The following is a 25467-nucleotide window of genomic DNA, read 5'->3' as shown; positions in this document are numbered from 1 at the left end:
GCGTGACTTCCGGGTGTCAGGCTGCCCGGGCGCCGCGGCCGCTGAGGAGACGCTGTGTGGCCCGGGCGGCGGCGGGCTCCGGGGCGGGCTGGCCCCATCCTGCCCCCGAGCGCGATGCATCCGCGGCGCCCGGACGGGTTCGACGGCTTGGGCTACCGCGGTGGGGCCCGAGACGAGCCGGGCTTTGGCGGCGCCTTTCCAGCGAGGTCCTTCAGCTCCGCGTCGGACCTGAGCCGCTGGGTGACCTCGCCCCCGGACATCCCGGGGAGCCGCAACCTGCACTGGGCCGAGGAGAGCCCGCCGCGCGGCGCGCCCGCGCCCTGCTCGCCGCCCGAGGGCCCGGCGGAGGCGCCCTGCCCCGGCGGCGCGGGGCGCAGCGGCGGTGAGGCCCGGGGGCAGGGCGGGCGGCGGGGAGGCCCGGGGGCGGCCGCGCGGGGCGGCCGGGAGGGCCCCGGGCGTCGAGGGGCGGGGGCGGTGGTCGGCGGCCCGGGCCCCGCGGACCCCGGAGCCGCGCGGGGTCGCGCCCCAGAGACCCGCCGCGCCGCCCCTCGGCGCTGCTTCGCCCTCTCCCTACTCCAGTGCTGTCTGGAGAGGCTTGCCTTAGCCTTGGCGTGGCAGCGACCACGGAGGGTTTCGGCATGCTACCTCCCATGCCCTGAACCGCAAAGGAAACTGGTTTGCTGTTTATCGGGACTCACGTGAAAAATAGCTAATTGACCGGCCGCTGTATCACCTTCATTCCATTGATCGGTGGTGACTTTGCGTTGCGCAGAGAACTTTCTCCGAGACCATAGGCAGTCTTGGGCTCACTTCTGTGCTCTCTTGCTGTCCTCATCTTTAAGTGTATAGAAGAATAATTCAGGGTTTTGTAAAAACAACAACAACAACAAACAAAATGAAGTGTCAGTAATGCCTGACACAGTGTGGAGCACACAGCAGGCTAAAAGTCAACCTTTCTTCTTTCCGTGTAGTCATAGGAGTTGTGTTTGTGTTCTAGATCCCAAACTACTGTATTTTCCCACCTCCTGATTTCTTTTTTTTTGCACTTAAAAACTGCACTGAAGAATGAAAAACAAGACATTTTCAAGATAAGAATTTGGAATCAAGACATAATTGTTCTGTTCAGTTCAGTCGCTGAGTCGTGTCGGACTCTGCGACCCCATGGACTGCAGCACTCCAGGCCTCCTTGTCAGAAGATAAGAGATGTTTTAATTGCAATCCTATGTAATCTAGATATTTTCAACATCGTCTGGGTTTATAAAATGGAGATAATAGCTGCTGCATGTTCCCGTTCTCCAGAAAGTGTTAGAATAATAGACCATATTCTCAAATATTATGTACGTTCTAGACATAAGTTTTAGTCTCATTTCTTTGACTAGGAAGTACAGTAACATTTATTTGGTTTGGGTTACGGGAAGGAACACACTGTACTATCATCCAGTGAGGATAGATGGAGGATCAGTGACTTACTCAGTGTTATATATACAGTTAGGTTTTCACTGTGTCTAGCGCTGTTTTTTCCCATAGGTCCCAGGAGTACTGGAAAGTTATAGATTATTCAAAATGCATATGTGATTGCCTCACAGTTACCTTCTTAGGCAGACATTTTATCTTTTCATAATTTATGCGTTGATGGTTACAACTGGGAGATCTTAATATCCAGGGTTTTGTGGGGGGGTGTTTTGCAGCAGTTAAGAGGCTGGTGAAAAACTGCAAAGAGGATAGACGCCTGGGAGACTTAGTTAATACTAGTAAACCTTCCTGACACCTTCCAGAAAATGTCAGTGGTATTTTTTGTTAGTTTATTGGATGACCTATGCAAACACAAAGGGAAAAGATGAAAGGCGGAAAGTATCTTAATTGGGCAAAAAAAGCCTCTGCCCTTGTACATTTTTCAAGGCAATGGTGGTTTCCCCAGGGGTTGTTTCCATGGTCTTGTTCTGTCTCTTCGGGAATAGTGAGGGCATTACTTCATTTAGCAGAGCGGAGATGAGAGGGAGGGATTGGAGAAGGGGAGGGGAAAGAGAATGGGAGAATAATCATCCCTTGTGAATATTATAGCTGAAATTTAATGTCTAGTCTCTCGGGGTTTGATATTTCATCTTTATGATTTTAAGTTAAGGAGAAAAAAATTTGTTTTCTGTTGACACATGAGTAGGAATCTTCCAGCTGTAAGCCCTCCTGATCAGACTATAGCTGTGCCATTAGCAGCAGCACGGATGTACACAGTAGTGTATTGGAGACCTGATTTAGCTGCATGTTTAGCCACTCAGTCATGTCCGACTTTTTGCCACCCATGGAATGTAGGGTGTTAGGTGGCCTCAGTCCCTGGGACTTTTCAGGCGGGAGTACTAGAGTAGGTTGCCATATCCTTTTCCAGGAATTAAGCAGCTACTATCAAACTATTCTGGAGAAAAATTGCAACCCACTCCAGTATTGCCTGGCAAATCCCGTGGACAGAGGAGCCTAGTGGGCTACAGTCACTGGGGTCACAAAAGAGTTGGACACGACTTAACTAAATAACAACACATCAGTCTTTAAAACTTGGGAGGCGAGAGAAGAGCGCCTCCTTTTCCCATTTCAGCTACCCTGAGTGCTCTTCCAACTTAATCACATTCATGAGATATTGTGCTTGTAACTGTTGGTGGAACACAGATACTTTCCACCAGTCACAGTGAATGACTGATTATAGCACGGAAGATATGGTTGATGAAAGTTATCACTCAAAGTCTTCACTAGAAAAATTAGTCGGAAGTTGAAAACTAGTAGTCCTTGGCATTTACTTGCAAACATGTTTGATTTGGTCTACATGAAATTTTAATCCTTTTTAAAATAGGTGCCAATATTTTAAAATTGGAAGATACTATATAAAAATGAGAATATCTGTTTAGAAAAATCACGGCTTTGAAACCCTGGACTCGGAGTTCCATGTGGCAACAGTGAATTGGAGCTGAAAAGCAGTTAGGGAGTCTACCCCTTGCAACTTGCCACAAGCCCCAATGGAGCTCTTCACTGGTTCAAATGACCTTTCTGGCCCCTGGCAAAATTCGATTTGGGGACATGGAGTTTAAATGACTATCATGTTAGTAAAAAGATATTTTTTGTTCTTTTCTACGGTAAACCTAAATAATGGTTATGAGTAATCTTATTCCTTCTATTTTAGAGCAGTTGAATAGATTTGCTGGATTTGGTATTGGACTTGCAAGGTAATATTTTGTCTATAAAGATTTTTAATTCAAGTTTTATTTAGTTTTTTTCTTTATAATGTTAAATAGTGTTACTTCCTTTAGATTGATTTTTGGAGAAGTAGTTAAATATTGAAAAGTTCTGTGCAGAAAAAATTATTTAAAACCTATAATTTCCCCCCATAATGATAGTGAAAATTCATTCAATTTTATAAACACAAAATAATTTAAAGGAATATTGTAATAACTTTTCATTTGTTTGTCCAAAAAATAAAGTGTAATCTTATCTCCGCCTCCAAAAACAAGTAATTTTGCATTGAACTTTTTTCCTCAACATCAGAATTATGACAAGATATTTAGCAGCATAGTATCTGTAGAATCAACATTTCCATATATTGTAAAATATTGTGTGAATATAATTTTTGAGATGCCTTTAATGTTTATTTTGTGATGTTTGATTCAGCTAGGGTTGATATGATAAAGAGTTGTTAGGGAAAAAGCATAGCATCTAGGTTTCACCTAATATGTTCATTAAAATCCCTATAACTTAAGTGCAAAGTACATCCACGCCAAAATTTATAGGATGGTTGGCTCTTCTGGTAAGAACTTAGTTCACAACACATCCTCTGAAAGAAAGGGGAAGGGACATTTAAATTGTCTAGGAAGTAAGTTTTCCATATCAGGCCTACAAGTGTATCGTTAATTTCATCTTTATACTGTACATATTAATATTATGTTGTTTCTTTGCTTACCAGTTTGCAAGTCTGACTTTAGTTTTTTTTCATATTGAATCTTGTTATTGGTACAGTGATTTGTAAACGTGTCTAAACATTTGAAAACTCTATTTTTTTACTTTTAAGAACAATGTATCACTTAAGTAATACATGATTCTTTAAGAATAAATTCAGTTTTACGTGTGTTGTAAATATGAATTGTCCTTTTATAGTCTTTTTACAGAAAACGTACTGGCCCATCCCTGCATCGTTCTGCGCCGCCAGTGTCAGGTAAATGTACTTTTTGTGGTTTTCTAAACAGTGATCCTAAGCTTGATTTGACATATAGGCCTCAGATAAATGGCTGACACCATGTAACCATTATTCCACGTGATGTATACCAAAATGTAAATACATCAGTTCTCAAACTTTTTGGTCTTTGAAAGCTAAGTCTTAAAATTTATTGAGATCCCCAAAGAACGATTGTTTATATGGATTCAGTTCAGTTCAGCCGCTCAGTTGTGTCCGACTCTTTGCGACCCCATGAATCACAGCACGCCAGGCCTCCCTGTCCATCACCAACTCCCAGAGTTTACTCAAACTCATGTCCATCGAGTCGGTGATACCATCCAGCTGGTGATACCATCCAGCCATCTCATTCTCTGTTGTCCCTTTATCCTCCTGCCCCCAATCCCTCCCAGCATCGGGGTCTTTTCCAATGAGTCAGCTCTTTGCATTAGGTGACCAAAGTATTGGAGCTTCAGCTTTAGCATCAGTCCTTCCAATGAACACCCAGGACTGATCTCCTTTAGAATGGACTGGTTGGATCTCCTTGCAGTCCAAGGGACTCTCAAGAGTCTTCTCCAACACCACAGTTCAAAAGCATCAATTCTTTGGCGCTCAGCTTTCTTCACAGTCCAACTCTCACATTTATGGATTTTATCTACCAGTATTTGCCATTTCAGAACCCCAGACTGGGAAAATTTACATATATGTATGAGTGAAATTGCTCAGTCCTGTCCAGCTCTTTGCAGTCCCATGGACTGTAGCCTACCAGGCTTCTCCGTCTATGGAATTTTTCAGCCAAGAATACTGGAGTGGGTTGCCATTTCCTTCTCCTATATATATATACACATATGTTTAATTCATAAAAATAATAATAAATTGATGAGGTATTAGCATAAATAACATTGTTATGAAAAATCACTGTACCTTTTTTGAAAGTATCTTTAATGTCTGGCATCATAGAAGGCAGCCCGATTGTCACATCTGTTTCTGCAGTCAGTCTGTTACAACACGTGGTTTTTGAAAGAAACAAGAAAGCCTAGCCTTATATACATATGTATTTAAAAATGGGAGTTTTATATCTTTTTAGATAATTGGCAGATAAAGTTATTTGCAATGTGAAATCTGAAACCACACAGATTAAATTTTTTTCTATTCTTTTACATTAAAACCTATTGATCTGTCCTTCCTGTTGAATGGGTTTCTTTTCACCCATGTGTGATTCTGTTCCATCCTGCATTGATTAATTGAAAAACATTGATTTACTGATTATATAGATCTTCTAAATGTTATGACATTTGCTTTTACTGTATTAAAAAACCACCATCATTGCAATCACTATAAATCTCACCAGAAAAGTGTTTGAGTTTTGGTAGGTTCATGATGGTGGACATAGGGTTTCCAGATTTCTAATTTTTGCTCATAGGCTCAAATTTATCATTGGCAACTAATATTCTTGTTTTCTAATCAATGAGCCATTTTGTTTAGTTTTAAAAATATGTTTGTCCCAAGTAACTACAGTCTTGTTAGTTTTTCCAGAAAAAAAATGGATTCCATGAAAAAATGGCTATTTTCAGACTCATAGCTCCATCAGACAAGTTGTTTTTCTTACGACAGCATATTCATTATGCAGTACACAAAATATTAAATTAGAAAGATGATGCGTACTCAGGAGTCAAGATTCTATAAAATTAGTTTATCTTACTGCTTCACCAAGGGCATCTTTTAGGGAAAGTGGCTTTTGCCTCTTCACCCGTGAGTCAGATGAATACAAACATGCAGTCGGCGCCACTGCCTTCAGTCACGCCAGAGTTAGCATCTCACCCACTGTTGCTTTTGCACCAGCATTGGAAATGTCATCATAGTAAAGAAGGAAAATGATGCCTTAGCATCAGGAAAATAACCTGGAACTTGTCTATCCCCTGAAAGGATAATGAGACTTTTGAGGGCTAGTGGGCCACACTGGCAAAAGCACTATAGTGTAACATCTTCTTTGAAAATTGAGTTAGAAAAGATAAACTAGTTTTCTTAAAAAATAAGTTTTTTATGCTTAGCACCAAAATGTAAGCATATAGAGAGAATTCAGTATTTAAATAGCATGAACAGTATGTGCCATAGAAGAGCGAATTTTAGATACATTTTTTACATTGTGACAGTACTGCATTGTGATCCAGTGTATACATGTATGAGTGATGTTGTTTTATAAAGTAATACTTTCAGAGTGTATGATGCATTCTGATACTTTTTTATTATGTCACTTAATAAATATTAGTTCTGATCCCCTATACTGATTTCATAATTTCCCAGTTGTTTATAACTTGTTACTGCTTGCCATGGAAGACAGAATTCTGTTCCCAGAGTTCTTCGTGGTTCCTGTGTGTCAAATGGCATGAGCATTTTGCCATAGTGAATTTCATGCTGCTGTTTAAGGAAACATAAATATCAAACAACAAAGCCTTCTTTATTATATATTTTATTGCAGGCAGATTCTTTACCAACTGAGCTATGAGGGAAGCCCGGATATATTATGCATTGGTCTTTCAGGGTTGTGTGTGTATAACCACATGTTCTTTACTTTTAAGTTATTTAAGGCATTTTCTAAAGTAATTTTGCTTCTGTATAATTCATGCTGACTTTACAATTGAACTTCTGTTTATGCTATGACCCCACTGTGTATCTTTCATGCTCTTATCTCTTGACAAAACAATAATCATAAATATCTTTTTTACAGGTTAACTACCATGCTCGGCACTATCATCTCACCCCATTTACAGTCATCAATATTATGTACAGCTTCAACAAAACCCAGGTGAGAAATAATCTGTCCCTTCTATTAAAGTTATTTATAATGTACCATTTGGCCTTAGTAACAGTTAAACCAACAATAATTCCTTTTAATTTAGTTACTGAAGATATTATAACTCTTATGCTAAAACTAATTTAGCTGAGTAATGATATCTTTTGATATCACTGAATAGTCAGTAACTTCACACCTTTGCCAAAATTAATTAAATATTAAGGGTACTTAATCCATATTAGAGATAATTAATTTGGAGTGTCTTGGCCTAAATATAGGCCACCCAACAAATATTAAAGAAAGGAGTTAATATACTTGTCATTCTCTACTTAAATGTTCTTAGAATAATGTCTTACTGGAAAAGAGCAGAAAACATTAATACCAAGTTTTATTAAGAACTTTTATACTTCCTTTTTAGGCATTAACAGAAATAATAATAAATTTTGTTCATTTTAGGGACCAAGGGCCCTTTGGAAAGGAATGGGAAGTACATTTATCGTGCAGGGAATCACACTTGGAGCAGAGGGAATAATTAGTGAATTCACACCTTTACCAAGGTACCTTTTTGGCATTTTTCATTATTAGCTTCATATTAAAAATATGAAAAAATGATAGTTGCTAAAAATACCTTGAATTTGAAAACTTGCCTAAAGTAGCTAAGAGAAGAAACAGAATCAATAATTATGTCTTACGGAATTGGTATGCAATAAAGAAAACCCTTCCTGGTCTAGTATCTATTAAGATATGTCTTTCAGCTCCTACTGCTGTGTATTCAGTTTAGTTCAGTCACTCAGTTGTGTCTGACTCTTTGCGACCCCATGGACTATAGCCCGCCAGGCTCCTCTGTCCATGAAATTCTCCAGTCAAGAACACTAGAGTGGATTGCCATTTCCTTCATGGACTGTAGCCCGCCAGACTCCTCTGTCTGTGGGATTTCCCAGGCACAGTGGGTTGCCATTTCCTTCTCCAGTGGCTCCTCCCGACCCAAGGATGGAACCCGGATCTCCTGATTGCAGGCAGATTCTTTACCAACTGAGCCACGAGGGAAGCCCACATCATGATTCATACTATAATTAAACCCCTTTTGGAGTCCACGGGACACTTTATATGGATTTATCGGCAAACATTCTTTTTAAAACCTGAAGTCTGAGCTAGATCTGGAATTATGAGTAGGAAATAACTTGGCAGAGTAGGAGAGCAAGTCGAGGTGACAGTGTCCACAATTTTATGGAAATTGGAAGGTCTGAGTGGTAAGAAGTGTCTTGTGCTTAGAATATTGGGCATGTATGGAGCAGGATAAGATGAGAAGCTGAGGTGCTAGACTGCAGCATGGTTCTGCCTTTATTAAGTGACTTAGATTTTATTGTCTATGGAGTTGGAAATCTAAGGTGGGGGATTGTTTGCTTTTTTTTAATATACAGGTTATTCGATCAAGGATATATTCAAGTGGCAATGTTTAGAAAAAGGACTGATGCAGATAGAGACTTATGGAAAACTGTTATGGTAAAATAGGCCAGATTGAGAAGGGCCTCAACTAAGGAATAGAACAGAAGCTGGACAGACATTTTTGAAGTATAATTGATAATATTGGGAATGGAGTTGTAGGAGAGTGATTTAGCAGCAGTGACAGATTTCTCGATTGGAACTGAGTTGGAGAATTCATAAAGAAGAGTAAGCTGGATTGGGAAAGATGAGGAAGGCAGCTCTCAATAAATGAAGTCTGAGACATCCAGGGGACATGCCTAGAAGAGGCTGGAACTGTGGGTCAGAGTTCAGGGAAAATTTGAACCTGGAGGCGTGGCTTTGAGTGTTCAGTTGAAGCTTGGGGATGGGTGAATTTCCCTAAGGAGAAAGTGTAGATTAAATGACAGAGTGAACCAGGGACAGAACCCCGGGCTCTGCGTGGGGGTGGGCGGGCAGCTGGATGTGTAGAAAGATGCTCAGAGAACAAATTGGCAGGAGCAGTAAGCTGGAGGACAGTGGTGGCCTGGAAGCTGAGAGCGGAATCAGAACTGTGGATTCTCCTGGAGGGAGGCGGGAGGAAGGTTCGGAATGTTTGCTTACGGGTCCCTCTTCTCTCTGAAGCAGGATGGGGTGGAAGAAGGCTGAGCACAGGGGTCAGAGAGCATCAGACCAGTGACACCTGTTTGGGGCAGCAACAGCATGAGTGACAGGAGGGGACTGTGTAAGGAACCCATGGAAATAGCGTTAAGAGATGATGTTGGGGATCCCATAAATGTGTTCAGGTGCTGTTTAGCAGGACTCTGATTTTCTCTATCAACGGTAAACCCCAGGGGTGGAGTTAAAGAGCAAATGGTTTGTTAATCCAGAATTGGCTCCTGGCAGGGTTAATTTTTTGGATTGACAAGGAAGTGAGGGAGTTGAAGGTGCAGCCACTAGCATCTCAGACTTGAGATTCAGTCTTTATGGGGAAGGAAATAAACACAGAAGAGACTGATATCAGGTTTGCCACTGTGAGTGCTTTCAAAGGACCACATAGCCTTGAAGTTCCTTTCACATAGCTTTGCTAAATGTTGCAGACAAAAACGTTTCATCAGCTAAAAGTTGTTCCTCTCATACTTTAAAAAAATACGAATTTCTAACCTTCAATAATTTTACCCCGTTGCTTTTTACAGCACACACACAGTCAATATGTAGTACTTATCATCAAGTGTCCTTGACATTCTCCAAAAACACAAAATTCAGCCTGTCATCATTCATTAGTGGGCTTATTTTATTTTAACGTGTGTCCCTTACACTAGGTTCCAGCCTGTAGGGTCACAGATTGCTTTTGTTTCTTCTCCTTCCTGTGTGCCTGCTTTTGAGCACATAGTAGAGATTCAGGAAACATGAGCTAAATAAAAATTTAACAGAGTTCAGTGATTTCTGTATTATAAAGTGTAAAGAATTCTGTATTTGCAGTCAGAACACTCTTGGTCCTGGCTATACTGCTTTTGGGCTTCCCCAGTGGCTCAGTGGGGAAGAATCTGCGTGCAACGCAGGAGCCCCAGGAAACGTGGGTTTGATCTGTGGAACGGGAGATTCCCTGGAGAAGGGAATGGCTCCCCACTCCAGAATTCGTTCCCAGAGAGTCCCACAGACAGAGGAGCCTGGTGGGCTACAGTCCATAGGGTTGCAGAGAGTCCGACACGACTGAGTCAAGCGGCTTCGCACACACGTGCACGCACCCACACTGCTGTCTAGTTCTGGACCCTTAGGGACGCAGCAGCATTTCTCTAAAGCAGAGATGAAGTAGTAGCTTTAACTTCAGGTTAAGGGAAGGGGAAAGAAAAGTGGGAATGAGAAGACAGAATTTTGTTATCTAACTTTCTTATCCTGTAGGCATACAGACACGTTAGTTGTGTGGGTATATATCTTCTCCTGGTCATTTTGAATCTTATTGAAGATGACATTAAAGGTTATCTTTGAGATATTCTACTTGGGTTAACTTTTGGTGGTAAATCTCACTCATCACTTCATTTATTTGTTTAGCTCATGTTTCCTGAGTCCCTACTATGTGCTTGATCCTTGCTAAAATCAGGTATATGTACAGTGAGGAGAAGATACAAAAGGTACCTTTGACCACAATGCTTGGGATCTAGTGTAAGGGACATATGTTACGTAAAATAATCCCAATAATGTATGAATAATGGCAAATTGAGATTTGTTCTCTAAAGGAAAAGAATATGGTTCCATGACAGTGTTAGAGGGTTAGGAACAGTGTCGCTAAGAAAGTGACACTTAAGCTGAGATCCAAATGGCAGTCAGGAGACACAGACTCATTTGTGCAGAGTGTGGTGGGGGGAATGTGAAGAGTTCATGTAACTGAGGGAATGTGTGTTAGTTGCTCAGTCCGGTCCGACTCTTTGTGACCCCGTGGACTATTCCCCACCAGGCTCCTCTGGCCATGGGGTTCTCCAGGCAGGAATACTGGAGCGGGTCACCATGCCCTTCTCCAGGAGATCTTCCCGACCCAGGGATTGAATGCAAATCTCCTGCATTGCAGGCAGATTCTTTGCCACCTGAGCCACCTGGGCAACCCTGGTAATTGAGGGAAACGCTCATAGAGTTTGAACTCAGAGCAGGATGGAGAGCAAGAGCCGGTCTGTGCTTGACCTTGTAGACCACCTTAAGAATATTGGAGAGTTTTAAGTAGGCGTCAGTGACATAATCAGATGTATTTTAAAGGGTCATTATAAGTGGAGATGAAAAGACCTCAGGAGGACCAAAATAGGTATAAGAATACGTGTTTGTAAGCTATCACAGCCTAGGAAAGAAATACGGTAACTAGAACCAGGATGGTATCTTTGAGATGGGTGTAAATGGGTGACTTTGAGATATATTTAGGGAAAATTGATTGAACTTGGTGATGGATTAAAGTTGGTTAGTGATAGACAAGGAGGTGTCAAGGGTGACTTCTAGGATTTTGGGTTATGTAACTGGATGTCAGGCTTCTCTGGTGGCTCAGTGGTAAAGAATCCACCTGCCAATGCTGGAGATGCGGGTTCGATCCCTGGGTCAGAAAGATCCCCTGGAGAATGAAAGGCAACCAACTCCAGTCTTCTTGCCTGAAAATCCCATGGACAGAGGAGCCTGATGGGCGACAGTCCTTGGGTTGCAAAAAAGTTGGACACAACTTAGCGACTGAACAACAATTAGATGTTAAATAAAGCCATTCTTAGAGTATAAACCTTTTTTCTTTTTTTAAAATTCTGACTGCTTTGGGCAAGGTTGACTTTTCTTGGGGGAAAACAAAGTCATAGCAGACAAAGTATCCAACTAGTAAGAAGTAGTAAGCCTCAGCGTTTCACGGAAGTTATACTTTGAGGACGGCTCTAGGGTCTTTGAGACCGAGGTTCTTGAATTGCATGGTGATCGCTAGGTGAGACGGTATGGATTCACCAGTATTTAGTCTTTTTATACTGACGACGATCACATCGAAGAGAAAGAATAAATCTGTGATGCTTGTTAAGTCACCACACTTATAGTTGCTCAGTATTTATTACTCCTAAAAAAAAATGACTATAACCCTGGGTCATCATCTGGGATCGTTCTTTGTCTACTGCCCAGATCCATCCCGGGCCTTCCCCAAACCTTCCCTGAGGCAGAGTCAGTCAGACTTTGTGTGCTCTGCCCTGAAGTGGCCTTTCTCAGGTCACTCACATAAGGAGCACCGCACCCAAGGCTGCCTGTGTAGTCCAGTCTCTCACGGAATCCATCTGGCTGCTAGTCTGACTCATCTCTCGTGTGCAGTTGTACATTTTACTGTTTTCTTCTCCTGTTGTCTGTTTCTCCTTATGACTGCTCTGAATTCACTGACGTTGAGCACATTCCAATTTAAATCCAGTGAAATCTTTCTCCAGTTGAGTAGATTTCCTTTCTGATTAACAGTTCTCCCTTAGGGAACACTGAAAGAGGCTAAGAAAGAAAAATCGTAAGTTTGATTTTGGACAAGTTCATTCTGACACAGAGAGAAGTCTAAACTGAAGACAACAGATTTGGGAGGTTTCTGAAGCGTCCTGTTGGATGAGGTTGCCTAGGGAAGGAGATAACACATAAAGCAAGAAAAGAAGAGGGCTTCCGCCTTTAGGAACTCCAGCGTAAGTCACTGAGCTAAGAAAAATGCCCCTGCACAGGAGTCCCAAGTAGAGACCAGAAGAGAGGGGAAGGCTGGAAGAGTCTGGGGTAGTGGAATACGGGGGCAGGGACGGCGTGCAGATGCAGCGGGGAGCACAGGTGCGATGGCTGCTGAGAGGTCAAATAAGGCACAACCTTGAAAATGCCCATTTGATTCAGTGTGGATGGAGGCCACGGGGACCTTGGCAGGAGCGGTTTCTGTAGAATAATAGGGCAAAAGCCAGTTTGGAATGGGCTCCGTGATGAGTGGGAAGTTAGGGCATGGAAACAGTAAGTTCTGACAGTCAGCTGGGAAGAGGAGAGAAGAAGAGAAGGAGCTGGAAGGTGAGGGGCTTGGGCTAGATGTTTTTTCTTAAAGAGGGTAGCTCTTTGAACATGGGAAAGTCAGAAGCAATTGAAAGTGAAGGCTGGGGGCTTCCCTGGTGGCTCAGCGGTAAAGAATCTGCTGCCAGTGTGGGAGATGCAGGGAAGAAGATCCCACATGCCATGGAGCAGCTGGGTCTGTGCGACACAAGTGCTGGGCCAGTGCTCTAGAGCCAGCGAGCCGCGACTGACGAGCCCGTGTGCCCCAGAGCCTGTGCTCTACTACGAGAGAAGTGCCACAGTCAGAAGCCTGTGCACCACAACTAGAGCAAAACCAGTGCCGCATCCAAGACCCGGCACAGCCATTAAATAAGTAAATAATTATTTTTAAAAAGTAAAGGCTGCACAGAGTTATTTCAGAATTCTCTTGCTTTTGTATATTGATTGTGATGGGAGTGTGTGTATATCAAATAAGAAGCCTGATAAAAAGCAAGTCACTTCTCTTTAATATTGTTGCTCGTTTGAAGGGCAGTGTTTGCTTGTGAAGATAGTGAATTAAAAATAGCTACATATTCTGGTATTTGGTGATGAAATATAAAAAGGTTTAATCAGAAGTAGACTTTTACACTACCCTCTTTCCTGAAGGATTTAAATGCACTAGTTTAAATTTCTAGAGCTGTGGCAGTAAGTTTTACACATTTTATAAAGGAATAGATACCAGATACCAGGAAGAGTGTGTCATTTTTTTTATACTTGGTTTTAAATTTCTCTTTTTGCTCTTTTTACCTTAATCCTAATGATCTTAAGAATTGGCAGCAATAATTAGTATTCAGTGAGTCTGAGCAAACTCCAGGAGATGGTGAAGGACAGGGAAGCCTGGCATGCTGCAGTCCGTGGGTCGCGAAGAGTCAGACAACATTTAGTGACTGAACAACAATTAGTGCTCAAAGCAAAGGTGTCCCAGTCCTTACAGAAAGGCAGGTTACAGACCCGCGTATCCATAATGTTAATGAAATGCTCAAAATTAACATCATAATAACCTGTGGTAACCCTGTTTGAGGCCATATAAGAGAATAGAGGGCTTCCCAGGTGCCCTTAGTGGTAAAGAATCCACCTGCCAGAGCAAGAGATGTAGGAGACACAGGTTCGATCCCTGGGTCGGGAAGAGACCCTGGAGGAGGGCATGGCAGCCCACTCCAGCATTCTTGTCTGGAGAATCCCATGGACAGGAGCGTGCTGGACTGCAGTCCACAGTGTCACAAAGAGTGGGACATGACTGAAGCAAGTTGGCACACACGCAAGAGTAATAGATTTACAGACCTTTTAGCATATTTTGCATTATAATCATAAAGTCACTGTCAGTAAGATGAGTAGCCTAGTGTTTTTTACAGTTTTTGTCATAGAATCATTAAATGTCATTCCAGCTGTTTTTCTACAATTGTTCAGAGCTAGTATAGTATTCTGGTGATAATTTCATCAGAATGGGACCCAGAACATTCTCTAAGGTGTTAAAAATCAGAGATGGTTGTTTTCCCAGAGTTTCTCTACAGACCTTTCAGTCTCTAGAAAATGTAGCAATATCCATGTGTCACGCATGCCGTGAGTGTCCTGGCTTTGTTTCTAGAGCACTTGTGTTATCAGTGGTTTCCTTAACCTTTCGCATATGAAACATACCTTTGTCTCCTTATGTCATGTTTGCTCGTTTCACACAGAATGTTTCTGTCGGGCTCCCGCTCTGGCTGTAGGGTCTGGCACGTGCCCAGTGTAATCGCCGAGCTGCTGGCCGCCAGTCTCCTTTGGCTGTACGTTTTCCTTTTCTGTGACTGCACCTTCCGCCCCCCCCGCCTCGCACCCTCTCTGTCCGCCTCTTCGTGTTTTTCTGCCTCTGTTTCGATTTCCCCTCTATTCTCCGTATGTTCTCTTGTTTGGCTTTTCTCTTGATGTGACTTTCTCCCTGTTTGTTCTCCATTCACCTTGCCTCTCTTCTCTTTTCGGGTTTCCAGAAGTAACCTAAGTCGCAGGAAGCACACAGTCCTAGACCTCGGTCCCAGACCTGGCATTCTGTCCCTCTCCTTCGAACATATCCCTGTGATCCTTTTGACCTTTACTTTTCTCATAAGTCAAAGGCAATACCTCATAGGTGTTACGAGGCAGTAAGATATACAAGGCAATATCTGTTTATCTCACAGGATTCCTTCTTCTGTCAAGTGAGATGAGAGGCAGTACAGGCAGACCGTATAGACCTCAAGTCATGTGGACCAGGGTTTAGAGCCCGTTCCACCACTAACTGGTTGTGTGGCTTTGGGTGAGTTACGAACCATCTCTGAGCCTGTTGCCTCATCTGTGAAATGAGGGTTACGGGTTCATTGTGACGCTGAGAAATAATTTATCTGAAGTGCTTCGCACAATGGCTGGCATAGAGCAGGAGCTTAAAAAGATGATAGAATACAATAAAAAGCACAAAAGTAATGCCATCTTAATAAGTAGAAGCACTTTGAAAATTAGCTGCTACACAAATGTATATGTCTTTTAGCGCTCCTTCCTTTATTCTGTTTTCCTGTCTGCCTTTCCCTTCCGCATCCATTGTTCTCCTGTCTGCCATTTTTTTTGCAGCCACACTGCATGGCTGCTGGAATCTTAGTTCCCAGACCAGGGATTGAACCCAGGTCCTCGGTAGTGAAAGCATGGGGTCCTAACCTGGGCTACCAGGGAGCTCCCCCGTGTCTATTTCTGTCATAAGTTATAATGCTTCCTCCTTTGTCAGCGCAGACAGAAAGACTGCCTATGTTTTTTTTCTTTCCAACCCACTGTAATTGTTTGACGGGTCCCAGAAAGAAAATTGTTCAACCTTAGAATATATTTCTCCTACAGATTAAAAAAAAAAAAAATTGATTACCTTTTTAAAACTTGAGCTAATTCAGGATGTTTTAAATAGCATGGCTTTTGTTTTATTTATTTTTTAGGGAGATTTCACATAAATGGAATCCTAAACAAATAGGGGAACACCTTCTATTGAAATCGTAAGTATCAAAAGCAGCATTTGTATTGAAATTTAACCAGTTTTTATAGTGTTGGAACTTAAAAAAACTTATTAAATAAAAGTTAAGGAAAATAAGAGCAAAAGAATATTTGTGGGACTAAAACTTAATAAGAAAATTAACAAAGTTTAGGAATAAAATCCTGAAATATATGTTATCTTTCAAATCTTTCTAATTTGGAAGGCTGAAATCACAACTTTTTTCTTTGTGTTCTTAGGAAGTTAGCAAGGATCGTCAACTTGTTAAACCTGAATTGCCAGGAAAATTATTATTACTATAATTATTATCATTATTTTATTGGTAAGCAGACATACAAATTTATTTGTATGGTGATGAGCAAACTCAAAACCTTAGTGTCATTAAAATGTAGTCCTAAAGGCACTTAGTGACATTACAACACTGACCATTTTTATAGATTAGAATTTTACTCTTCACTTTTTAATTTTTCTTGAAGATTGTGAATTGGAAACCCCCCAGCTTGCTGGCTCCCTCTGTGGGACATTCCAGCACATTATTACTTAGTGATGTTCCCTTCACCTTGAAAACCACTACTTGCCAGGACCTGGCCCATGGGGTTAGGTAAGTCCCACCTTGACATTATTTTAAGTGACTATATTTTGCAGGCTTGCAAAGTTGTATGTCTCAACAGTGGCAATAGGAAGCAACTTTGCAAAGCTGTACAATATTGTTTTTTAATAATGAAAGGGGACTTCACTCACCATGGAAGACTGGCTTAGTTAGCTCTGCTGGGTGGGAAATCTGGGAATGAATAATGATAATAGATAGGACAATAGCAGAACAGTAGCCTTGTTCAGATGTCACTAAAAAGGCAAGCAATGGAATGGATCCCTCATCCTAAATTTGAAGTATCTGATTCATAGGCTACATTAGCTGTGTACAGGTAGATGTTCCAACAGTGCGTCATAAACAAGCCGACATTTTACTGGTCCAAAATAGGTTATTTTCTTTGCAGGCTGTCCCTGTGTTATTTTAATACATAGTTTTTCGTCTCTAATTGTTGAGTAAAGCATCTTACGTTATAGGTCTCTGGATATCTTCAGGCTATAGATATTAATAGTTGAAAACCTTGAAGCTGTTATCCAAGCTTGATATAAATTATGATGATACATTAAAATAGGTATTAAAAAATTTAGTGTAAGCTTCTTGTTTCAGTGTACTGATAAGTTTGTTTTAATTTCTACAGCCTAACTTATATAGTGGCAATGCCTTTTTATTCAGCAAGTCTAATTGAAACAGTACAGGTGAGCTATTTTTTATTGTCATTTTTTTCATTAAAAATGTCTTGGAATATTCAGTATATTATGTATGTCTGATAATGTAATAAAAATTTAAGACAATATCCTTCTAAAATTTTTTTTCACAGATACTGTACATATATCAGAGATTGTATACTAGGTACATTGCCAGTGTGTCAGTTTTCTTTGCAAATTTAATTTATGCCTCTAGTGTTAATGGTTTTTATCCCTTATGATAGGCAGCTATACTGTCCATTCAGATGTCTCAGAACCCAGCCTGTGACTGGCTCTGAATAGGAAAAAATCTATAGGGTTCCCCCCAACTTTTTAAGACGCTTATACATAACTCAAATGGTTATGGCTTATCAGATAATAAATGACTGCTTGAAGGAGAAACAGTGAGAAGAGTAGTTCCCATAGCTAGTTACCAGGTAGCATTCTTTTTAAACACTCCCTTTAAGGAGCATTTGATGCTGTGTGCTAAGGAAGCTGGAGCAGTCTCCTGCTCACAGTTTACACTGTTTCTAACCACGTGGTGGCGCCGCGGGCACCCTGAGTTCAGGTCCTTTCTCAATGCCGTTCCTCCCCTTGAAACCCTGAGCGAGCCTGTTTTACCCTCCTCACAGTCCAGCTGCCTGCCCCCGTCTCTGTCTCCAGTGGCAGATGCTCTAGCATATTTCTGTCTTTGGCGTGTACGAGTTTTCTCTATAAAAGCCTCACCGGATCAGCGTTACCTCTTCAGAGTACTCTGTCCACTCAGGTGCTTTTCTGGCCACATCATTGATTTCTTTATGTATTTTATAGGATTATTATTTGACATTAATGTCTTGCTACCCAGGTGTTTCCTATCCCCTTGCACTTGACAGTGTGAAAATGGTATAATCTTTGTATGGGGCTGCAGTTTAAAGAGTTATCACTATAAGATGGCATCATTTCAAAGTTAAGGAAAACAATCGCAGGAAGATAATGAAGGAAAAACAAACAGGGTGATACATTGGGGAAAACAAGTGTTAGCGTCAGACAGCCCCGCATCACAATCATTTCTCTGCTTAAATTAGGTGTGTGACTTAGAGCTGATGTGTTAGCCTTTCTAAATCTTATTTTTCTCATCCATCAAATGGGAACAGTATTTTAACTGAACTACAAAGATTAAGTGAATTATTTGTGTAGAGTTCCTGGCTCACTAGCTGTTGATTCTGAGTTTTTGGCCCAGCATCTCCGATGTCTTCCTGCCTGGGCTCCCGCCTGCTGACCGCTTCCTCCTGCCTGACCTCCTGGTTCTCTCTTCCCCTCCTCAGATCTCCACTCTCTGGCGCGCCCTCCCTGCTTGAGTGCAGTCTTTCCAACGTCTTCGCTGCGCTCCAGGGCGCAGGCCGTGGCCCCCGGCTCTGCGCCACAGTGGCTGTACTCCTTTCAGCCCCACCTCTATGAGTCTGAGAATTAGAGAAGCCTCGCCTTCGTATTTCCTTCACCCTTCGTAACTAGGCAGTCACCTTGTCCTCAGCTCTGACTTCAGGGAGTGTCTGAGGTGGTCTGCTCCTGCTTCATAGTCGGTGGGGGTTTTGCTTGTCTGGGGAGCTTAGATCTCTTTGAGAATAGTCTTTGCCTTGGAAATCACACATTTATGCATAGATCTCCTAAAGAACACTTCCTGGAGCTCTTAAATATCAACTTCCTAGTGCGTTGTTGTCCTTTACTAAGACCCCTTGTTCTGTTTCCTGGATTTAAAGGCCTTTCTACTTTCTCATGCAGGGTTAGTGTCCTTAAGTTGCAATGCTCACATCCTTTTGCTGAGTACGGATCCATGTTGACTCATTCTCTGAGATGAATTTCAGACTTCTCAGCAGAGTAAACAAGACAAATAAAAGGATACTTCATGGTGCTAAGTGCCAAAGAGAATAAAAATAAAACAGGGAAATTAAGAGGTGTGATGGGTAGAGAGGAGTGACTACTCTTATTTAGAGACCCAGAAAGTTCTCGCTCAGAAGGAGAGGTCCTTTGCATAACGGTGTGAACATAAGAGCCACACGGGTGTTTGGGAGCAGAGCATCTGAGACCCCGCGAGAGCCTTGCATCCGACGAACCTTTGTGAAGCAGAGGGGAGGCCGGCACAGCTGACGCTGACTCGGGGCGGGAGAACGGGGAGGTGAGGTCTGAGGTGGAAAAGGGCAGAGCACACGCAGGACGCTGCAGACCACTGTGATGGTTGGGCTCTGCTTTGAGGGCGACGGGAAGTCGGTGGTGGGCTTGAGCAGAAGGATGGCATGATCTGACTTAGGTCCTGAGTGGGATCTCTTTGGCTGCTAGGGAAGGGAGACAGAGGCAGGGAATGACCGAGGTTAGGTCATCTTAGTCTCACGGTTTAGCTTTACTGAAAACTCGCACATTATATGTGTCCGGCTCCAACCTTTTCTTTTTAGACTATAAACTGCACTTGGAGCTCACAGCTGAGACTCCTTTCTGAACTCTGGAGCTCTCCGGTTGCTGCCAGCCCGGCTTAGTGAGAGGACTGCTGTCCCTGCAGCTCCTCTGGCTGGCGGCTCTGAGCTCATGCTTGTCTTCCCTTTCCCATAACCTACGTCCCGTCCACCAGGAGTTCCTGTCGGCTGTAATTTTATGATGAAAGCACAACTGAAGCACCTTATTCCTTTGCGCCTGCTATTCCAGTGCACCATCACATCTTTCAGCCTCTGCTGTCAGGCTCCTCTGCACCACAGCCACTGTAACACGAATTACATCTTATCCGCCTCAGGCTTCAGACCAGCTAGTCATCCCATCTGACTGAAGACCGAAGTCTGCACGGTGGCACGGTGTGGCCCCAGAATACCTTTTAACTTCACGTTTTGCTCTTCTCTTCAGTCACTGCTGCAGCCAAGCTGGCCTCTTTGTTGTTTAGTCGCTAAGTGTCCAGCTCCTCTGCAGCCCCGTGGACTGCAGCCTGCCAGGCTCCTCTGTCCATGGGATTCTCCAGGCAAGGATATTGGAGTGGGCTGCCATGCCCTCCTCCAGGGGATCTTTCTGATGCAAGGATCGAACCCTTGTCTCCTGCATTGGGTTCTTTACCACTGAGCCACCAGGGAAGTCCTTTTCTGCCTGTCTGCGCCTCTGTAACCAGTATCACAACTTCTTATACACATCCTGTAATTATAAAAAGGAGAGACATTGTGGGTGATAATGACTTAACACCTCCTGAGGCTTTCTGTGCACCAGGCCTTGCATTTAATGCTCCCAGCAGCTCTGTGCATAAAGGTGGGTCGGCCTAATCCCACTTTTGTAGAAGAGTAGGCTCTTAGGAGAAGTAAAGGAATGTGCAGTGATCACAGAACCAGCCAGTCCGTGCTGGAGCCAGGGGGTAAAGCCGTGCCTTCGACCCAAGCACTGAGCCGCCTCGTGTACGGTAGTTGCTGCTTTTCAGATGAGCCCTGGGGAGCTTCTTGAGGATGGGACACCTGGTGTGTCCCCCTCCACATCCCATTCCCTGTCTCCCTTCCCCAGTTGGAATAGCTCCCAGCTTCGCTGCTGTTTTGTGAAATTTTATTTGAAAAAAGGATCTAGTGCCTAGATAACATTTGTCATTTGCAAACCATTGATGTTTCTCCCCTTTAGTCAGAACATTAATTTAAAAGGGATTTAAAGGGGCCTAAGAAGAATCCTCCTCTGTGGCGGGAGAAGCAGATGATGACTTTCAGTCGTTTCCTCCCTTTCGTAGAGTGAGATCATCCGAGACGGCGCCGGGATTCTGGAGTGTGTGAAGGAGGGGATTGGAAGAGCGATGGGCCTGGGCGTGCCTCACAGCAAGCGCCTGCTGCCGCTCCTGGCCTTGGTCTTCCCCACGGTGCTGCACGGGCTTCTGCACTACGTCATCAGCTCGGTCGTCCAGAAGGTCGTCCTGCTCGTCCTGAAGAGGAGGGCTTACGACGGCCACCTCGCCGAGAGCGCCAGCCCAGTGCAGAGCGTGCTGGACGCCTACTTTCCGGAGCTCATCGCCAACTTCGCGGCCAGCCTCTGCTCTGACGTCACGCTCTACCCGCTGGAGACGGTTCTGCACCGCCTGCACGTGCAGGGGACGCGCACCATCATCGACAACACGGACCTGGGCTACGAGGTGCTGCCGATTAACACGCAGTACGAGGGCGTGCGAGACTGCGTCAACAGCATCAGGAGGGAGGAGGGCGCGCTCGGCTTTTACAAAGGGTTCGGCGCCGTGGTCGTCCAGTACACGCTGCACGCGGCCGTGCTACAGATTACCAAAATCCTCTACTCCACACTGCTTCAGAATAGCGCTTGAGATTCAGAGTCCTGGTTAGTCTGAAAGACATCCTCTGGATACTTCGTTATGAAATTATGAAGGACAAAAGTGAAAAACTGGGGGTTCAAAATGGATAAGAGCTGAAACTGGCAGGACAGCCCATGATGATTATATTGATTCTCCACTTTTTAAAAAAGGCATAGATACATATTTTGGATTCACAGTATTCCAAATTTGAAAACTCAGTAAAAACACTCGTATGAATTAAATTCTAGCTAGTATTGCACTAATGCCAAACTAAAAAGAATCTTGGGAAGAAGCAAATATTTGTGAGCAAATTGAAAACCAAATTTCACAGAGCTGAATTTGTTTCATCTGACTTTAATGTTTATTACACGTTTATTTCACCTTCTGGATTGACATTAGTGTGTCATTCTTAGTACAGCCTATAGTAGCAGGAGGTCATACTTTACCTTTAAGCAAATTATGTTGTCAGTAATAAAGACAAGAAGGATTAGATTTGGCAGTCTGTAAGCAGAAGCTGAGTTTTGAATTGCACTGTCCCTGTAGAACTTTAATGGCTGAACATCTATTATTATAAAGCCATTTATATGCATACACATAACTTGGAATTTCCTTCATCCCTACATATGTTCCACTCTTAGATCAGCTTACTGTATAAAACGAAGTTAGGTACTTTCTGCTTGAATATCAGAACAAAGCATTAAAAGGCAAGTTACCCAAAAGATTAAAGGCAAACGGCATACTTGTCCATATCAAACCCACCACTGCAGTGCCAGCAACTTTATAATCTGTCATACGTTTATAAAGTTTGATTTGCTTACCTAGTTTTATGAATCATCAGACTGTTTTTAGAGCCACTGTTATTAACAGAGACAGAAAATAATCATGACGACTATTCCTGTTTCCACATTTACAAATTGTGTACTAAAAGCGAATGTCACTTGCCTTTTCACTTCTGAATGACCTGTCTTAGAGAAGACATGATTAAAATTTACCTGGGAATTTGTGCCTCATGCCTTTCATAGAGTCATCATTAAATAATGGCTTTAATTTTTATTTTCTTCTAGTTTTTGTTCATAGTTGTATTCTCTAAACTAGATATACATAAGGGGGAAATGCAGGTTTATCACCCTTTATTGAAACTTGTTTGGATGAATACTGATGAAAAATAGAAACTTTAAAGGAAGTTTGTCCTTGCTTTTTATGGGTGAAGAAAAGAATTTGAACAAATAATAAGCAACAATGTTGGTAATCAGTTTAATTTAAAAAATTCTGTCCCTAAATTGAATTTGGTGGGTGAGGCTCTTTGTATAGTAAAATAATATGCATTTGATTGATCCATTTAGCAAGCTGGAGTATGGTGACTGCACTGATTTTGTCCAACCTAGAATGCATACAAACTGAGATCTATTTTACTTGCTGAATGTCAGTGAAATGGCCACTTTTTGTGATTAATAATGTTGAAACCAAAAGATACCCAAACAGGATCAAACGGTATCAAACGGTATGGATGTGGCAGCTCTCGACGATCACGTGAATGCGTTTTGGTTTTTTTTGCTGACTAAAGCACACAGGTTTTCTATTTTCCCGTTCTACCAAGAGGGGGAAAATAAAATTAAACATAAGTTATACACTTTCAGATAATGATTTGTCTAATTTGCAGCATATAAATTGTTTTCATTGCCGTTGAATTACTGAGTAAAGTTTTAGATGTTTATAATATGTCCAACTTCCTAAAAACCCTTTCATTTTTATTATAATCAAAGATGGTTTCAGAAAAGAGTAAACTTCTGAAAATTACAGGTTTTAGAAAATTTATAGAACAGAATCTGAATGGAATCAAGTATCTACTAGTGAAAATCTAGGATCCTTTATCTAGCTAAAAACTAGATATTTCAAGATTCTTTTATGGATGCTATCATGAAGATTCAGTTATATAGTACTGTCTCATTATGAAATCATCATAAGACTGATAAGCTGAACCACACACAAGTAGGTTGGTCTTATTTTCTCTTTGGAGAAAGAGTACAACTTAAAACTAAAGTTGAAATGTGGCAAGTAAAATACTGGTTTTTTATTACCATTCCAAATTAGTTGAAATATAAAAAGAAATCTTTAAAATTGAAGCACTTAAATGTTGGCCAAATATGTTTAACTGAATTTAGAAAGGAATAAGCAAAATAAACATTAGACATGCTCTTTCCCTTTTAAAAATTGCTTTGTTTCTTTAGCTGCCAAAGTCAAATACCCATAGGCTATAGTTCTTAATATAATACCTTAGAATAACATTTTTAATTCAGTGTTATTAGTAGTATCATGAATAATATTCTATTAAAATATTTCACAGTCCCAATGGTCCCCTTCCATAAGCTAGGTTTGGCCGTGGAGCTGAAGCGTCATAGGCTTGCCTTACTTACATTGTTGGGTTTCTTAATTCGAATAGTCTGAAAGCAATGCAATTAAAAACTGAAACATCTGGTTAAGATCACTTAACTGTGTTAAGTGAGTTTATGAACTGGCTTACCAAATCTGTTTCTAAATCTCTTTCCTTTGAGGGACTCTATGGTTTCTTGCAAAATAATCTCTAGTGTAAATAGTATAAGTCTTTAAACTCCAGCACTGGATGTTATGCGTCAAAACAAATTCCAAGATGACTGTGAACTGTGGGGTTTGATAGTGTTTTCAGAAGTAAAACGGAGAGGCAAGCGGTCTCGCTCATTTTTGCAAGGTATGCTTGCCTGTTCACAGCTGTCTTTTCAGCACCGGGCTTGTTAAAACCGCACAAAGCATTCGCTTAACTGACGGGTACAGATACTTCAGTCTTTCCGTGTATCCATACATCTGCTCAGGAAACAACACACAGTGCTTGGATATTTGTTTTTTCAATTGACATTGTGGAGGGTATTTGCCCTTAGATTGCTTCCCAGATCTTATGGGGAAAAAATGAATAATCTGCCAGCTCTTGAAGATAGGTTTGAATTAGTTATTTTCAATAATATTATGGAAATAAAATCCCGTTGGTAACAGCTCACATTGCACTAGAATATAAGTGATACTTAACTTTGGCATTTCTGGTTTCTCTTTCAAGTAGCTGTACATTGCTCTCCTTTTCTCTCTCTCTCATATAAACTGGGTATATAATGTCTTTCTTTTGAGTGACTGTGTATCATTGATATGCTTCCAAGTTGTATAATTGCGTAACAAAAACTTGTGATTTGACAATGAATCTTATGTAGCATACCTCAGCTAGAAGAGGTATTTGGTCTGTGAGTTTTTTCTTTTTTTAAGTTGTTTTTGTCTCACTGGTATTTTAAATGTTTTCAGCAAATTGTGTAATTTGAAAAGGTTAAATAAAACGTTGAAATAAAATACTAACTTCTCTTACTCATGCTAGAAGACTACTAAGTCTGGTGGTGAGGAGGTTCAGAATATGTCCCCCCAAAATATGTGATGTTGGCATATTATTTTGAATTAAAGGTACTTGAGAGACAGCTAGTGCCAAAGGACACTCGGACCCTTCCTTGCTCCGCTGAAAGCAGATTCTTCGTGTGAAAGTCAGCCCGCCTGCCCCAGCAGAGGGCACTTCGGGCTGAGGAAGCTGTGTGAGTAAACCTGTCGCTTCTTCACCATTCGCCGCCCCTGCCACAAACGCCTCTGCCTTTCATCTAAAAGCTTTAAAGCTTTTGACTCTGGTTCCCTCCTTTAAGGCTCATATATGGGGCTCCTGGACATATTAAAACTTTTCTCCTGTTAATCAGTCTCATGCCAGTTGAGTTATGAGACCAGCCAAAGACCTAGAAGGGAAGGTTGTCCTACACCTGCTGCTGCTGCTGCTAAGTCACTTCAGTTGTGTCCGACTCTGTGCGACCCCATAGACGGAGGCCCACCAGGCTCCCCCGTCCCTGGGATTCTCCAGGCAAGAACACTGGAGTGGGTTGCCATTTCCTTCTCCAATGTGTGAAAGTGAAAAGTGAAAGTGA

The 25467-nt window shown here is 42.1% G+C and overlaps 1 protein-coding gene across 1 annotated transcript; it reads left to right on the top strand.

The window, feature by feature from the left end:
- On the top strand, positions 1–24936 carry SLC25A46 (solute carrier family 25 member 46). Its single transcript, XM_055430410.2, has 8 exons — positions 1–382; positions 3164–3206; positions 4132–4189; positions 6915–6992; positions 7437–7537; positions 15884–15940; positions 17163–17220; positions 20924–24936. Exons 1-8 carry the CDS (start codon positions 115–117, stop codon positions 21500–21502), a joined length of 1242 nt encoding a protein of 413 aa, XP_055286385.1. The 5' UTR covers positions 1–114; the 3' UTR covers positions 21503–24936.
- The last annotated feature ends 531 nt before the right edge of the window (positions 24937–25467 follow it).

Source organism: Moschus berezovskii, chromosome 8 (genome assembly GCF_049115385.1).
Source record: "Moschus berezovskii isolate FMDL1 chromosome 8, NW_MosBer_1.0, whole genome shotgun sequence".
Taxonomy (NCBI): Eukaryota; Metazoa; Chordata; class Mammalia; order Artiodactyla; family Moschidae; genus Moschus; species Moschus berezovskii.
The sequence above is the reverse complement of the archived record's forward strand: the minus strand, read 5'-3'. Positions and strand labels throughout refer to the sequence as shown.